The 18176-nt window shown below is 39.6% G+C and overlaps 1 protein-coding gene and 1 long non-coding RNA gene across 2 annotated transcripts; one reads left to right on the forward strand and one right to left on the reverse strand.

The window, feature by feature from the left end:
* The first annotated feature begins 5623 nt into the window (after window positions 1–5623).
* LOC125178931 lies at window positions 5624–9716 on the forward strand. Its single transcript, XR_007157086.1, has 2 exons — window positions 5624–5684; window positions 7948–9716. It is a non-coding gene; the product is annotated as an uncharacterized LOC125178931 (long non-coding RNA).
* A 287-nt stretch (window positions 9717–10003) lies between these two features.
* On the reverse strand, window positions 10004–16775 carry LOC108672592. Its single transcript, XM_018160289.2, has 6 exons — window positions 16761–16775; window positions 16427–16488; window positions 13842–13896; window positions 13443–13508; window positions 12950–13118; window positions 10004–12184 (listed from the first exon to the last, which is right to left on the reverse strand). Exons 1-6 carry the CDS (start codon window positions 16773–16775, stop codon window positions 12009–12011), a joined length of 543 nt encoding a protein of 180 aa, XP_018015778.1. The 3' UTR covers window positions 10004–12008.
* Window positions 16776–18176: the final 1401 nt, after the last annotated feature.

An 18176-nucleotide genomic window follows, 5' to 3' on the forward strand; every position in this document is an offset into this window, starting at 1 on the left:
CATGAGGTGCGAACCATACCAACTTTATGCGGTAACAGTCAAGTGTTTAAGCTATATGAAGCTTGGAATAGTTGCGTTACATGTGGTAATATTCGCAACATGAGGTAATTTCCATCGAAATCAAATATTAAATTGTTTCCTATATTTCAAATTACTAAACTCCCGGTGCAAATCAGCGCTATCAGATGAAATCTTTTTCCTTTTGAAAATTAATGGAAATCTGAAAATTTTTGTTTTGTGTAGAATTTGATCATGACTGCTAATCTCTAATGTTTTCTTCTTATGGGTTTGAATATTTATTTTTGTGCTGAATTTCGAAATTATCTCATGAATGGAGTCTCACTTGGGAAATCCCCTCAAAACCTCAGTGTCAGCAAACGCGAAAATATCCTCTTGGCCCTTAAAAAGGGCCCCATCGGCCCCATATACTGTAAGAGACAATCCCATAATGCTTCCTGCCGCTTTATAAATATGTAAACTTATTTATTGAATCAGTAAGCTTTCTCTTAATCTTTTCAATATGCGTAGACGAATTCTGGTCCTATACATAGACTACAAATGCTGTCAATAAATGATAATATTTTCCTCACGCTTTTTCTTCCGGAGTGCGTGTTAATCATCATGATGGACGATAGAGACTATATAGCAACTAACTGTGGAGCTGTTCACTATCGTGATGTCATTGTATGCGGTGAATAACATCACACGCATTGTTCAACACCATCTTATTACCTTCCACGAAATGAATACACGTATTAATGAATGAACCAAAATATAAAGCGAGAGTTCCATTAGAAAAAATTCATTATCAGTGTAAAAAGTAAATAGCTTCATAATCAAAATTGTCCATCTTTTTGTCTTTTCTTTTACGCCTAACATAATGAGTTCGTAGGGATTAGGTTTCTGGTCACTCAGCCGTCGCGTGCCATTCTACCGTATTGACATGTCGTATAGACATGTCATGAACCAAAGATGATTTAATTAATAGATTATTTTATACTGTAACCCTTCACTCGTAAAGAAATTTGTTCATTTATTTGGAAGACCTGTTCTTATAAATTTCAACCTGTTGGCCAGCTGTGAGTCATACTGTAGCCCAGCATGGAGCAAGGCGATCAAAAGCAACGTTAAAAAATTGATCCAAAATTGACTCAATCCTATTCCCCATACTGGCACCATATTCTGAATTACCTTTAGATTCAGTGTAAACGTGAAAACTGTCATTGATGGCCAGTAACCAATTTAGGTTGCGCTACAGCGGTTACTGTAGTCACATTTAAAATTGAGAAAACTTTGGAAGGACCATCCACTTCCTTATTTTCTTTATTATAGTGATGTCGAATATAATTTCTCCCAATTTGCATCAACACGTTAGTTCCGAAGTGGTACATATGCGTAGCACGAGGCGTATTTCTCAAGGAAGTATCGGTACATAATAATTCATAATAAAGTACAAAAATTAAATAAAAGAACATGATGAAGCAATCGGAGTCAACGTGTTGAAATTGTGTAACAAAGGACCATCCTACATTTATCGTTTTAGAGCTACGGCATTCAATAAAAAATGCTGCGGCTCAAGTTCACTATCCCACTTATATTATTTTATCATCANGATTCAACGTTGCATTGTAACGTCAGTACGACGTTTCAAGAAAGATGTTGCTTCAATTTTCATTTTAAACCTCCTTTCACCCCGATCTCAAAATCGTAATAGGTAGTTGATTCAACGTTGATTCAACCACCGAATGCCTGCTGGGATAGCGTTTCCCTCGGTCAAGCGAAAGCAATTGTTATATGTTAGCTTTATCAGACGCGCGTACATGAATGAGTGTTCAATTATTCATTTTATTTTCATTTTCAAATACTGCTAGTAATTCTCAACTGACTAGATCACAACAGAACACCTATACATGCCAGCCCTCAACTGCCTAGATTACAGCAGAATACCAACACAGTTCATGTGCACAGTTCACGGTTCACACACAGTCGAATACCAAAACACTACATATGCTGAGCTGTCTTGATCACAGCGGAAGACCAAAACACCATGTGCTGTACTGTCTTGATCACAGCGGAAGACCAACACACTACATGTACTGGACTGTCTTGATCACAGCGGAAGACCAACACACTACATGTGCTGGACTGTCTTGATCACAGCGGAAGACCAACTCACTACATGTGCTGGACTGTCTTGATCACAGCGGAAGACCAACACACCATATGTGCTGGACTGTCTTGATCACAGCGGAAGACCAACACACCATATGTGCTGGACTGTCTTGATCACAGCGGAAGACAAACTCACTATATGTGCTGAACTGATTAGATTGCAGCGGAAGACCAACTCACTATATGTGCTGGTCTGCTTATATCATTGCGAAAAAATATTATTTCACGGATATCACGGATATTATTTGATAATATCATTTATAGGGACGAAAATCAGGGTGAGGAAATCAGCCGAGAGGCATAGAAATATATCTTCAGAATCACGGTTTTTTTCTTTATTAAAGTTGAACAAAGCGTAGGTTATTGTGACTGTAACTTATGATGTAATAATAAGCATAGCTTGTGTGCAGGTGTTGAGAAGAATGTGAATGTGCGTTGAAGCGATAAAAAGTGTGAAAGACGCGGTTGTTTCATGGCCGTTGGACCGGGTGTTGTTTACATTGAACGTTGGCGAGCCTATCGTGAGGGAAAATTCATGAATCGAGAAATTCAGCGTCGCTTCCAGGGGCAGGCTTTACTGTGCGTGACGTCTGTCTATATATAAGGACCCTAAAATTCGCGCCAAAAGCTTGCTTCTACTGTGGTAACCGTTACGCCAGTACGGTCTGCAGCTATCTCCGCAGACGTATCGGCCAGCGTGGTCAGAAATAACGACCGCGGGGAACTTCGAAACATTCATAGTTTCGAAGTTCTATGAATTATGTCCTCGAATTATGTCCTCGTATCCACTACGACTACGAGTAAATCTACGAGTAACGGCCGTAACTTCGCCTATTTGTACGGTCAAAATTCATTGCTACAGTTGTGACTTAGCCGTGAGACAGAGCGAGAGGTCAAGAGACGTCCAAATATTATTACGCCGGCAATCAGAAGATTATAGTTTTCGAGCACTGAGCAACAATTATCATCGGTACTGTCATCAACAAGATGCAGTCACAGTTGTCAACAGCAGCGGTACGGTCACGATCACCAACAGCAGAAGCACGGCAATGAGCTTGGAGTAACATCATCGACGACGAAGACAACGCCACTAGTCAGAAGTACGTTCGTTATAAATCAACCTATACAGTCAGACTGACCGTGAAACATCAGCGAGACACGACGGCTATGGAGAAAGAACGGCCGATTGGAGCGGGGATGCGCGGCTACGGCTTCGGTACGGCCGTTGGAAATAAGGCCGCAAACACGCGCATAAAGTACGGTCGTTGACGACAGTCGTAACTATTAAACGGAACTGCCACTGGTCAGCGGTAAAAGTAGGAGATTTTAGCGAGGTAAACAAATAGTTTTTTCAAAATTGAATGTGTTCGGTATTCTTTTCCTGTACTAAAGATTTTGTTAACGTAGGATATGTGAACTGGAATTCCCCAATTCGATATTAAATGTACCAGTGTTTCATTGAAACTCTCTCTCTCTGTATGATTTTGCTGTAGCCTATTTCATGCGAGAACTTATGTATGCAAATACTCCTAGTAAAGCCGAAGACGCTACGGCCGCAACCTGACTATAAATTAAAGCAATTGGCGATCCGTAATAAAATTTTATCGATGAAGCCAATTGAGTCCTAAAATCGTTTTAAAATTTTTCATAACCTAATCAAAGTCAATTTAAATTTTTATATAGCCGCCTCACTGTACGATACGAGACATTGGTGCTACAGGCTAATTCATACTAACGGAGAATTTGAATGAGCATGAATATTGTTTTTTCTTTTCTTAAATAAATAGTATTAGACCTTCCTGAGACAGACAACAAGGATTGAAATTGTACTGATGAATGAGATTGCATTAGAACTAATGATTCTCGCGTCAAAGGAAGCCGGAAGTCTTTTGTTTCTGTTAAGCCCGAAGTCTTTGTCTCCATACGAAATAAAACACAACACAATGAAGACAGTGATTACTTATACAATGGACGTAATTTACCGTTCATGCCTGAAATGTTTAATGAATGCTTATTTAATGAACTGGTTTTGTTTAGGATTGATGGGGCCCCGCAACAATTGCCATAGAAGTCTAACGCAATATTATACATTCAAAATCTTAACAGTTTCAATTTACAATAAACATCGGTTTGTTTCAAACATTAAAGCTGAAATTTGTCCAGAAAACGAGCTTCAATTTTTACAGTATTTATTAGAAAATTGGATTCAAAATTTGTGATACGAGTGGCCTGAAAGCCATCGATTTAAGGAATTTATCATTTACGGAAGTAAATATCTATACATTTTCAAAAATTTTGGCCATATGGACATGGAATTAATTTAGGTTCTAAATCATCGATTTTAAAACATTCACCAAAAAAATTGTCTATAGACAAATTGTATTTCTTCCATCCAACCGCCAGGTGATAAATTTTTGAGGCACGTTGAATATCAAGGGCACGTGCTGGTCAGTGTACACAAGAACAGTAGAGGCATCCAGCACACCTCCCAAATGCTAACTGCTACTAATTATAATGCTTCTGGCCTCGTATAAAAGGTTATCGTGTTCATTCGTGTCGCGCAGCGCCTATTCACGAAGCTGCAAGCACGGTGAATAGTGACGGTCAGTACTTCAAAGTTATACAATGCTAGCCGAAAGTATTGTCCCCATATCCAAACACCTTTGACACCTTGAACTGTCATCGGCATACCTGGCTAATTTCCTCTCCAACACGTTGTCAAGATATGCTCAGATTCGCAACACAATAAGGATAACTACAAAAGAGAGGTGAGCTGAAAAAAATACGTTCTCAGGCAAGGCACAAAATTCTGGTCACTAGCACAGAAATGATCGTCTGCATACACAGAATAGCTTAAAAATGATCGTGATATCGAGTGCCAGCTGAGTTCGGGCCATTACATCGGTTGGCAGCTTCAGCCTTGAGTCTCAAATTATTCAGAAATTGTTACTAGCTGAAGATGTCTTCTCATTGCTAAAAATTCTAGAGCAACCTGTGTAAAAATAGTTCTTTTGAGACATGGAAGCAGAAAAATGATTTCGTAGGGGACATTTTAAGAGTTTAGAAGCACATACATCAAACACGCGGGGAGTTTTGGGGAAACAGATTGGGCATAATCTTTCAGACACAATCTATGGGTGCTACATTGTTTTTTACCGCAATACTCATTTAAATTGAATCAGAATTTGCATACTGGAGATTTTCATCTTGAAATTTCATATTTACGGCTCTTGTCCTTTTGTACGTACGAAATCCTGAGTGCGGTAATTCCAGTGATAATTATTCAGCCGTGGCTGGTTCTATCCTCCTTCGTTGCAACATGTAAATTGTGTCCGTGAGATTATTGCCCAATAGAGGTCAAATGTAACAATCAATGTTGAAACTCGAATAATGAAATGAGCTACCTATAAAAAGCCTCTTATCGACACATCGACCATCAAATCGTGGGCATCTTCCTTAACTCGAACAACCAACAAGACTCGCTGCCACAGACTACAATGATCCGAGTTCTCGTAAGTATAACGATTATTTTTTACGTACAATGGGTGAAATGTTTGACGCTATCAATTGCGTTTTGACACTCACGAACAATGCAATCAAAACTACGTTGATATGTGAGATATCATGATTTAATAAGACGTCCGCGGTAAATATATATTTATAGTAAAAAAAATTGTTACCAGGTATTGTCGATTGAACATCGTAAAAATGTCAAGCTATCACTTTAGTGACTTGCAATGGGATTGGGTGGTTAAACTTGAGAGACAATTTAACTATGCACTTAAGCTTCTTTAATTTGATTCGTAAGCTCGCACCAAGTTGTTATTAAATTAGTTTTTATGAAAGAAGCAAACAAGATTCGGAGTGCCGTTCTTCTGCCGACGCTTTTTAACATCCAATTCTATAAAATTTCTGAAACCAACTGACGCTTTCGAGGTCATGAAACTGATATTATCCGACATAAATCATTTGTGTTCTTAATGAAGCTTTCATACACGTTTCATCAAGTGCAATATTTGTTGGCTGCAACAGAATTTTGAAAGCAATTTATCAATACTTATGTTTAGAACTCTATTATATGTGGCTTCATTCTATTTAAAGCAGATTAGCAGGAAAACCTTACTTAAATCATTAAAACTTAACCTTACTACTTAAATTTCCTTGGATACTATCAATATTATAGGAACATTCATGTTCAAAAACGGTACATCATGACACTAAATCTGGCAATAGCCTAATGTGTGCCACAATCTCTTGCTAGACCTTTGAAACGCAATAAGATTTTTGCTTGCAGTAAAACCCGCAATTCACCTATCGTAAGATGGAATAACATTGGCCAACAGTTAGAAAAAGTTTCATTGTGCTGTAGTGTGATCATGTTATGAATTATTGACCTTGTTCATGCATCAGTGGTTGGTTAAATTGGTTAAATTGTTGTTGTTTGGGTTTAGCTCCATATTTCTTCAACACTCCAGTGCGTCTACATCTTCAGAGTGAGAAAGTCATGAAATTTGTGTACAGCAAACTTTTATTTAGAAACACTAATTTATAAAATAAATATTAGAAGTTGGTATATGATAATATTATATGTTCTATTGTTAAGAGTAATTTTGTATGATAAGCTTATATGTTATTAATAAAATAATGCTCTTTTATAATTTCGTGACAACTATCGCCTAAAATTGGGGTAACTTTACCCGAACATTTAAACAAAGCAGAATAATATCAACAAAGTTCGAGGAAGAAAAAAAGTGCAGCTTTTCTTTAAATGAAGATGATGTTTTGTTGATATTAGAGTGTGATGGGCAAAACGAAACTTTTCCTGGTCTCAGTGAAATATTATAAATAAAAGCTGGAATTTGCCTATTCACATGTCTAACGACGAAAACTTGCAAGTTGAGTTAAAAACCTGAAGACTTTGCTGATGATAAATTTTTGGCGCCTTAACATAATTGTCAGATATACCCGGGCAAAATTGTCAGCTTATGTGATGTGAAGAAGAACTTATGGTAAAATGCATGGAAAAAAGATTTGATTTGTGGCACTGGCCATAAACAAGATTACCTGAATTACGTCTGGTCGTATGTTCATCAGAAGATAAATCCTGCAAAAATAGCTTCAGAGAAGAAACAATTTCATGTTCCAGATCTAAAGAACCAAATGTGATGTAAGATGATTTTTTCTACATTATAGAAAACTGGATTTTTCACTAAAATGACGATTGCTTCCTTTATTTACATTTATTTCTATTTTATGCACGCTTTTGACATAATATATCCACTGTTAGTAATTTTATCGTGTCGAGCTTCAATCGAAACTATATTTACCATACTCATATGATTTAAAATATGGTTTAAAAATATGGGACAAAGTTTCTTTAATTAGAGGTAACCTTGGCCCAAGCATTAAAATAAAATAATTGTAGTATTGCAACATGATCAGGAGGTATCAATATGTTTTGATTTGATGAATAAAAGTTTGTTCACACATTAATATACTTTGAAATTTAATACAGTCGACATCATGAGATCTTGAGCTGCTTCAAGACTAAGAACGTTAAATTTGGAACAATGTTAGCACATCTCGTTACAATTGGATCGCAGTACCAAACAGCTGAAGTTAACTCTGTATTAAATTTTAAGGGAATGATCTTATAACACAATATTTGTCAAAATTGCTTAAGAAATGTATTCAAAGCCCTCGGCTTCTATAGCACGCACCTTAATAAATTATCAAGGTTTGAAACCAAATTTTATATTCAAGTATTTTTTACAGGTAAAATGTTGCATCTGGTTCCTCATGGTCTCAGCAGCGATGGGTTTTTTTCTGTTCCCTCGCATCCAGAGCCGACCTCCTCCTGTAGGACAACTTGAGAACTGCCCTCACTGGTGCCACATCAACCATGAAGGCCGACCCTACTACTACTGCTGCGACGTCAGGGAAAAGTCTGGGTTCTGCCCAGAAATCAAACCTCAAACCCGCCCTTGGGCATGTCCAGACGACTACACCCCAAAGCAGTGTTATTATGACACCAATTGTAGGGGCACCAAGAAATGCTGCTCAGACAGGTGTCTCAGTTACAAGGTTTGCAAAGCGAGTACCAACAACTGGCAAGAATAATCAATTAAATTGCAAATTTGCTATATTCACTTTTCAAAATATGTCATAAGTTGCTGTGTTTATTCTACGAATCCGAAGACTGCAATGTAGTAAATAATGATCGAGAGCATTGTAGGACCTTCTTACGCATAACAGGTATCGTAATCTGCATCATCATCACATTCGTGACCTTATGACCCTGTGAAAAGTTTAGGATACTGTCATCCACGGTTACGCTGAAGTGCCGCTTTCGCCTGCCTCCGTCGCCAACGTTGAACGAGTTCCGTGCATCTGCTCTCCTTTGTGCCAGCCGATGCAGGATGCCGTTGCTTCCCAGTTTCTGATAATAGTGGGCCACAACCGGATAATCCAAGATTTTGCTCAAAAACGCATCCAGTCGTCTATTGAATGTTGTATGTATGAACTCCCTTCGTCAAAGCTGCTCTAGCTAGACGTCGAACAGACTCGAACCGTTTACGAAAAGAGACCGCTCTCGAAGAGTCTGAACTCTGGCTACAGATCGGTTATTAAATGTATGTATCCTGTTCAGTCTCCTCCTTTCATTGTGATATGTCGCTCTTCTGAAGGTCTCAATTTCGAAGTTTGGCGCCAGTTCGATTATCTTCTTCCAAGTATGCAGTGTGATATACCTATTTCTTCTCCTCTCCATTCAATATAGTTCCAGGTGTTTCAATCGGTCCCAGTAGTCCAGGTCTCCCCCTACTGATCCTGGACATAGAGGTCCGTTGGACTGCCTTCAATAGCTTGGCCACGTCCTCTTCTGGTGGCGCCGAGAGCTTGCAGCAGCACTCATGAATGTGGAGCACGAGAGCTCTAAGGAGTGTAATCATTGGCTCCGCTTCTCTCGTTCGAAATGTACACCAGATCAACACATCTGTTGTTAGCCTTTTGCAACTATTGCAGCGATGGGATCATCAAACGTTGCTTCAGTACTCATTAACAACGAATTGCACCTCTAACGATTTGCTTCTCGATTTCTGTGCCGTCCGATGTAAAGTAGCGGTGCGAGTCCCGACCTCTGTGCCAACTCTGTACCTCATTATTCGTACTTGTGCTGTTGAATTGCTCATTATTCACTTTATTATTCATCATACCTAACTTCCGTCATCACTAACCTCCATCGTGGCCTGAGACTGCTACGTCCCAAACAAGTACCAAGATTACCAAGTGCCGAATCAATCGTCTGTTACATTGTAGAAATCTTGCAACCCATCAATCAAATACTACGCCATATGTTTCCAGTAAAATTCCGAGCGATGGCTCGCTACCTACGTATACTTGTCTCGCTCGATGTCGTCTCACTCGATGTATTGCCTTGTAAAGAGCTTTTATTAAATCACTGCAGTTATACCTTACAACGTACCCTTGTGCGATTGGTGATGTAGGAACATTTCAATGCTTTCTAAGTCTATGAATTCGCAGTGGACAAGTTTTTTATTCTCCATAATTTTAAGCACTTATAAACTTATTAGTGTTATCGAATACATTTTTGAGCGGCCCGTAGGCAGAACGGTTGAGAGATGACTTCAAAACGGTTTGCATTGCAGATCTCACCAGATCCGGAAATTGAAACTAGTAATTTTTTTCGAGCGTTTTGGAAGACATTTACTGTCAGGTTAGCTTCCCCCAGGCGATCGGCGAACGCGGAGAAAAAATAATGGAATAGCGTCTTCATTTTCCTACCCATGTGAATGGAGGCAAAGAAGGGGCATTTGAATGAATACGTTTTAATCATAATCCACGTTGCTACTCCAGGCTCAGTATTAGCACCATAATGAAGTATAAGAGCACAATTAGTGCTCAGTAAGAGCACCAATAAAGCATATCTGAGAGGCCGAACTTAGAAATACGGACTTTCAGAACTATACCCAATAGGCAATATCGCACTGTACCGTTAATTAGTATAAAAACTATTCCCAACTCATCACGGTAATAAAAATTTGTTACCAGAAACGATTACATTTACTGAGTGTAGGAACTTAGGTGGAAAAGGTATTGTGGAGGAACTAACAGACACCATGCATTTCACTTATGGTTTTAATGCAGGCCAGAGCTTTATTCTGGTTAAAACAACTCCAAACCAAGGTGAGTTAAAGAACTAGAAACAACTCCAAACCAAGGTGCTCGTAGTTTAAGAACTACTGTATTTTAAATAGTTTAAACTCAACAGTGCGGGGGACGCAATGTGCGTGGCTTTCTAGAAGAAAAAACGAAAAACCTGTGGGATGGCTTTATTGCTATGTTTCAGTTAACCGCATTGACTGGAATGCATTTGTGAAGAAAGCTATTGGGCGGGCTCATTTTTCTGTAGTTAACTAATGCAACAAACCCCTGATGGGCAGCCTATAGAAGAAATTTTTGGGTTTTCAGTAACGGAAGGCGCATTGAAACGCTTGTGAGATCAAATGAGCTCTTTGCATGATGAAAATGCCGAGGTTATGCTTTGAAATTCCGGCCGATGTGATACGTATAGGAAACAAAACAACTGCACAAACGAAACGCCTTCTGTGAGCTGTGAGGGCCATGAATGAGGATCTCTGGCCCCAATGGGAGCGGAGGAAGATCAAGATTGACAGGAAGTGTTGGAGACACGCTTTGAAAAATTCTTGCTGACACTTGAAATGAAAATTTTATTATCGAAATGAATATTGCAAAGAAAGGGCTTTGGTTTGACTTCGAGAGCAAACGGCTGAGAAATAATTTAGAAGCCGAGATGACTTTGATCGAGATTTAGTAACCAATGGCTGTAAAAAACGGCCTTGCATGAGGGAGCTGGCGAATGGGAACGTGTCATCCAATCTTTGATACCAAACGTCACTACATCCAGACAGGAGGCCTCCTGAACCTATCAGAGGTAGATTATTCCTTTATATTAATGCTTGGGTTTAGAATTTCAAAAAGTATGAGAATGAAGGTACCAACATGACATATCATAACATATAGTTTAATGAGTTAGAAGATCGGTACCCAAGAAAGAATAGAACTTAGCCGTATTATTGGCAGTAATGAGTTTGTTTACATAGAACAATAGACTACTGAATAAAGTTTTCTCCTGAAGTTTATAGCTAAATACACGAAAATTTGCAGTGCGATAGCCTCAGACGGCGAATAGTGTCTTTGATTCTCATGCTGCAGAGTATCAATTAGCGCAACACGAAGCGGGAAAAATCTCGGAACTGGTTTGGATGGAAACAAATGAAATAGAAGTATATTATGCAAAAATAACTTGCATGAGCAGATATTCGTATCAGAATTATGGAATATTCAGAATAGACTTATAGCGACTATAGGAAACTCATAGCGTCTATAGGAAGAACGGAATTGATATAAAATTTTATCACCGTAAAAAGTACAAGGAATATTCCATATTATCCAATAAACCTTTCGGGGACGAGCTCTGGGATACGGCTCCGAAGTTAAATAGTTCAATTTCAATTTGCATGAATCCACTAAAAAATGAAGATGTTAGATACCGTGTTATAACGCACTCTTACTCTGGTTATATCGATAGAAAAAAAAAATACATTTTTCTCTGCTGGTTCGTAACACGATTCAAACATTTCACAAAATTTAATGGATTTTGATCGCAAGCAAAAAATTATGCGGGGATGAAATTAACGTGTTTTAAAAGTAAAACTAATATTTGGAAAACTTGCATTTGCTGATTTCAGAAATAGTCGTAGGATATTCGAAATAGTTCAACAATTAAACATTTATCATTGTTTAAATTTCTCATTAACCCAAACAAGTTCGTATGAGTTAGAAGCCTGCCTGCCCCCCTCGCTCGTGATGAGCGACCAGTGGTTCGGTTCCATGGAGACCAGCTGGAAGTTCAGCGCCGCCAGATGGTGCATGTATTTCCACAGCTGGTCTCTTCTGTTGGTGTCCACATCTGTTGAACACAGACGAAAAGGGGTACAGTATTCAAAGATTTTTTGCATATAGGGTGTATAACAGTGATCGGGTGATCTGAAATAAATGGAAAACTTCTGAAACTACTCAAAGAAGAAGTATTGAAGTACAATTATAGTTCAAATTGCGGTTTTTAAGGCATACTATTACATACTAAAAGGTTAGCGGTTAACTTTTACTTACAATTACTTCCTATTACATAATATTACCTACCAGGAAATATTACCTATAATCTATAATTATCTACAATGACCTCATATTACGTGCTATTACACATAGACCGTATCTTTTAGAGTTCCTAGAATGAGATAACATTACCATGTAATATGTGAAACAATGGGGTTATATACGGGACGGCGGCATAGATATCAAATAACGAGTCATAAAGTACATACATATTAATGATCACTCTTATAGCTATGTGCTACTATGCAATAAGTATCATTCTTCATTGCGCAGTATAAATAGTCAATGAAATATCATATCGACATTAGGATGCCTTGCAAAGTCTTGGGCAACAATTCTGCTCGCTGGAATTGACATAAATGCTTTAGCTTTTTTTAACAGGATTTATTTCCATGCTGCAGGAATCACTATTACCCCTTGGATGTAATTCAACACTTCGAGTCACGCATTTTCATGCCACGTGTATCAGTATCACTCACTTGGATGTATTTCCATGCCACGTGTATCAGTATCACTCACTTGGATGTATTTCCATGCCACGTGTATCAGTATCACTCACTTGGATGTATTTCCATGCCTATCTGCTTGACGTTGGCCAGGAGGCTGACGTTGTGGGCCAAGACGTCCTCGAAGAACTGAATCTCGGCGCCCTCGACGTCCATCTTGAGGAAGTCGATCACCCGCTCAGTTGCGTTGATCTTCAGCAGGATCGCTGAGTACGTGTCCAACTGCCGGCGAAATGATGAATAATAACGGTGAGGATCGTAAATTATGTTTGCACATCTTGCGTTTATCTTAATGGCTGATAATTTTGATGTGATGATTGTAAAGCGTTTGGTTATGAAATTACTCCAGACATGGTTAAAATCACGGCTATAATTTTTGCTACTCAAGCTGCAGAGAAATATGGCGTTTACCGAATCTTCAAACCAGATTTCTTCCACTACGCTAGTTAAAAGTTACTGGGGTTTGAATATTTACGGCCGGTTAACATAACGATGTTTATTTAGGCTGAATATTCGTTAGCTCAAACCGAGAGGAAACTTTATCACCTGGCCTTGCAATGTGTTGAACATCACCCTCTTGCGGATGTTGCTGACGCCCAAAAGCAACAGCTTCTATCCTGTTGTTACGAGTCTTTAACACGATGAATACTATAATATGAATTTGCAGTTAAACAATTACTATAGCAAATACTATTTTCTTGGCGGAAGATTATTATTAGATAAATTCTTGTGAATAGTAACTAAAGGAAAAGACGACGGCTGTGAAAATAGCGGCAAAATTATAATTTTGCTAATAATAACTTTTCATTAGAAAAATTTCGCGAAATATAAATAATTTTAACTTTAATATTTTACATTTTTGGTAAATGTTACCGAATTGGTAAAGGTTACCGAATTGATAAATGTTACCGTATTGGTAAATGTTACCGTATTGGTAAAGGTTACCGCGAATCGGTACATGTTACCGAAATCTGTCTTACACTCGAACGTTCGGTAACAGCTGCAAAAAATAGCGAAATGGATAGAGAGATATAATAACCAAGAAGCAGCAACTGGCCAATGTTCTCAAATTTACCAATTTCACCACACCAATGCCTGGTATTACTTGAAGATAATTTTTGTCTCTACGTTAGTTCACCAAACAGCAGCCAGAAAGTCAAATTTCAGTTAATTTAATCTTTGCCTCAATATTGCTACCTCAACGCGAATGTCTGGTGGAGAGAATACAGCTCTTCAATGTTTATAGTGTCTGCCTTTCTGTAATCATTTAACACTCCTGTTTTTTTCACGCCCTATATACACCCTGTGCCCTTTGAGGCATAATGACTCGTCTTTAATGAACCCCTTATATTAGCAACTGAATAGAATTTTATCAACCAAACTGTATTCTGTACATTGTCATTCGCCACAAAGAGAGTGGGTACCTGAATTCTCCCTCTTTACTCCAACTTGTATAGGAATAAAGTAAAAAATTCTAAAAAGTAGTATTGCATGCTATTTCATTTACTTCAACAACTTTTTTCACCCTAGTGAACAATTGTATTATTTATTGAGTGGGGAAGAGGAACTTGCTTATTTGAATTAGCCTTTCTGAAGTGCGTTTGTCTACGATAACTTTAAGAAGGGGCTTAATCAATAGCGCAAACTGTGAAGTTTTGTTTATATGATGAGCTATATTAATTTTTTTGCTGTTATCATGGAATGGGCGATCGTGGATCGTGCGTTTGCGGTTGAAGCATATTTTGCCTGTGGTAAAGCAATCATCGCTACACCACGTGCATTCCGTCGGCACTTCCATGTTGCACCTATAATGGCCGTGTTCCAGGACAACAGTCAATCATTTCGTGGGTGAGAGCTTCAGGGAATCTTGCGATGTGAAGAAGAAGGCTGGTGACCAATGGACTGCAAGACCTCCGCAAAACATCAAAGCGATGCGGCACTCCATCTTGAGGTCTTCCCGACGATCTGCTTGAAAGCACACATCAGCTCGTTCTGTTAGACGGTTCCTACATGCGGAATTGGAGTTCCATCCCCAACCCAACAACCTAAACCATCTCATGAATAACATTCGTGAAGCCGTCGCCAACATTCCTGTCGAGATGCTGGAAAGAGTCGGCACCAATTTCCGGACACGATTGAGCCCTGAATAAAACGCTGTGTATCTACCTGCCCGTAATATATTTTTGTTTGATATATTATGAACTTTCCACCCACGAACACGGGATCGAATGGCATATAGAGTGCAATAACTGTCCACTAGCGAACGTTTCATCGAAGCATAAGTGCAAAACCTTGCCAGCACTCCAACAGTAACCAGCGAACGAAGTAATGCGACCAATCAGCTTAATTTTCCTCAATTATGAGGTGCATGAAACCTACTTTGCACCACCAGACCGTGGATCGAAGACGACTTCCGTGACTGCGTTTAATTTCGTAACTTTTAGCTCATAACATCTGATGTTAGGTTTTATCTAATACAGTAATTTTCCAAAATCGATCTTCCTTCGACTAGTGGCCGTTCATGGACTGATTCGATGCAGAGGAAGACTACTGGCAGCTATAATTGGTGTGACTGATTGGTGCTGGAAAGCTCCTAAGCGCCTTGTCTAGTTGGTGTAAAATTACGAGTATTACATGAATTAGCGGACGTTATTGGGCCATACCATTCCAGGCTCTGTTGCTGGCGGATGTCAGGTCGAATTCGAAAGATACGTTTTTGCTTTTGCTGCTTGCAGCCGATGAAGTGATAATCCAGAAAAATTAATAACGCTATTGGAGAATGAGATGATTTGAGTCTACGCGGCGTTTGGCGTGTTGGTCTCCGACAGGCAACCCGCAATATTGACACCATTTATGCACAAAAGTGGTTATTATTGCAGTTACTGAATATGAAGAAATCTATAGTGAACAAAATCTGAGGAACGGAACTTCCCTAAGTGCATGGTGGTTGAAGTTGGTTTCGTTGAAGCGCAGAAAAGTTGCCCGAAAGGTGGACGTTTCAACTCACGAGAGGAAGAAGTACCATTAGTGCTCAAGCCTTAACTTACAAGTACATTAGCGCTCAAGCGGAGAAATAATTATGAAATGATTATTGGACTACTAGGTAATTTCGACTACTAGGCGCTGTCAGATGCTGCATTGTTGCCCTATATTCCATGTGTACAACACCTTTCCGCTGTTTCAAGTTGTATGTGTGCAACACCTGTTCACTATTTCAAGCTGTAAGTGTGCAACACCTGCACACTATTTCAAATTGTGCGAGTGCAACGCCTGTGCACTGTTTCAATTTGTGTATGCAGCACGTATTCACTATAACTTCATCTGTAAAATATTTCATCTGTTCATTATTTTAGGTTATATATGGACATCATCTGTATCGTTTCGGAACGAATCCAACACGCGAGCGTTTTGGCATAGTTAGTATCGCGATGAACCCAACACACGATTGTATCGGTATGGTGAATATAGTGCTGGCCCTGAATATGATGCCTTTTGCTTCGTTTACTCAACAGAGTTGAAACGCGACTCACCTTTGGCGGGTGACGGGGCAGGCGTGAGTAGCGAGGGAGGAGGAGGGGTGGGGACACGGTATCTGGGGGAATGAAAGAGGTCATTTAGTACTGAAACGCCTATTCAATTTTAATACGCATACAATAACCCTTTCATGTCTTACTCATGAAGCATATGAATTGTTATTCATGATTTAAAAAATAGAGTTCGAGTCACATGCTAATCAGCGACTGCTTGGTAGGACTGACCCAGTCTCTGTTTGGATGTACGCACCCAAAATATTTCGTGAATATTCGTTTTGGCGTTCGCTATACTGAGCTTGGAGCTTACTGTAGAAGTGAGTCACTGACTCACTGTTTTATGACCCATTCTGAATCTGGCTGCTATTCATTGCGCCGCTCGCTTAATTGGCGAAGCAACTGATCGGCCTGCGTTCAACTGCTGCAGCCCATGATCCATCCGTCTGTGAGAGTAAATTTACTAATCGTATTTACCACGCCTCGCATGTCTTATTGTGGATGCCGTGCTGGTCAAAATAGGCGTCCTGCTGCCACCTATCCAGCAGTGCGCGACAACAGCGTGTTTGTCATCAACGGCAATAGGCCGTTGCTACGGCGACAATCATTTGCGCTGAACTGCACGTCTGCGGATGCTGCTGCTGAGCATCGTCGGCCTGTGTCGACCCGTAGGCCTCAAACCTGCTTAGCGTGTTTGTTGATCTCCACTTTGGCAGTTGTGTCCCCGGTTATCGTTCGTTTGCCTCAAAATCCGTTTGCTGAATGACAAGGTTGATGAGATCCTACACATCTGTCGCTCGTTCTCACTAGATGTTCGTCTTCTTGACCTGGCATGACGCTGACTCGGTTTGCATTGCTCGTCTTCACGCCAAAGGACTCCAGGTAGCCGAGCGCGGCAAGAAGTCTTAGAGCGGTTTCGCACCGCAAGAAGACTTCTTGCGGCGCTGAACAGGCCCCTGCTGCGGCTTTTTTCTATGGAGCTTTCGATCAAAAGTAAGCCCTGAAACGTGTCCCAACACGCGTGAAAGAGCCTTCTTAGCTTTAGAAAGTTGTATACCGCACATATCTTGTATGATGTAGTGATATGTGTCCTGAGATAATATATCTATATTCATTACAATAAATTAGTTTGCGCATTGATTTATTTTAAAATTAATTTTTTTTTACATTGTATTGTAGTGGTGTGGCTTGTGTATCATTATTCAGCTTGCTGCGCCATGCATTCTTTCCACTCGCCTGTGTTCTCTCTTTCCAGACTCATGAATGTGAATCACTCTCAGATAGATCTTTTGAGTCAGAGCATGTATTTGTGCCAGCCTTAAGCTTATCCCTGTGCCGTGGTTGATGGAATTGATGCAAGTTTACCAGACATTTGATGCTGCGACGTGCCTTGCCTGATCCTGCTGCTTGCTGATTGCCTGCCTGCTTTTGCCCCTTTATGGGTGAGTAGTAACATTTGCCTGAACCAGGTTTTAATGCTCCCACTCTTTTATATATTCACCCATTTGTGTTACATTTATAATTGTGTCATGTGTGCCAATGCATTTATTGCGTTATATTTTATTATGTTACATACTTGTATATCTGTCACTTGCTCTCCTGTCGTGCACTAAAGCCAATTCCCGCATTTCGTTCACTTGTAGGGCATCAAGAGTTGAGTCTAGAAAAACCTGGGAATTAAACTGAATCCAAGGGCATCCTTCACCACGACTCCAGTGCAGCAAGTGAAATTGGATTGCTCCTTGTGGCGGGC

The sequence above is a fragment of the Hyalella azteca genome, unplaced genomic scaffold (genome assembly GCF_000764305.2).
Source record: "Hyalella azteca isolate HAZT.00-mixed unplaced genomic scaffold, Hazt_2.0.2 contig13754, whole genome shotgun sequence".
Lineage (NCBI taxonomy): Eukaryota > Metazoa > Arthropoda > Malacostraca > Amphipoda > Hyalellidae > Hyalella > Hyalella azteca.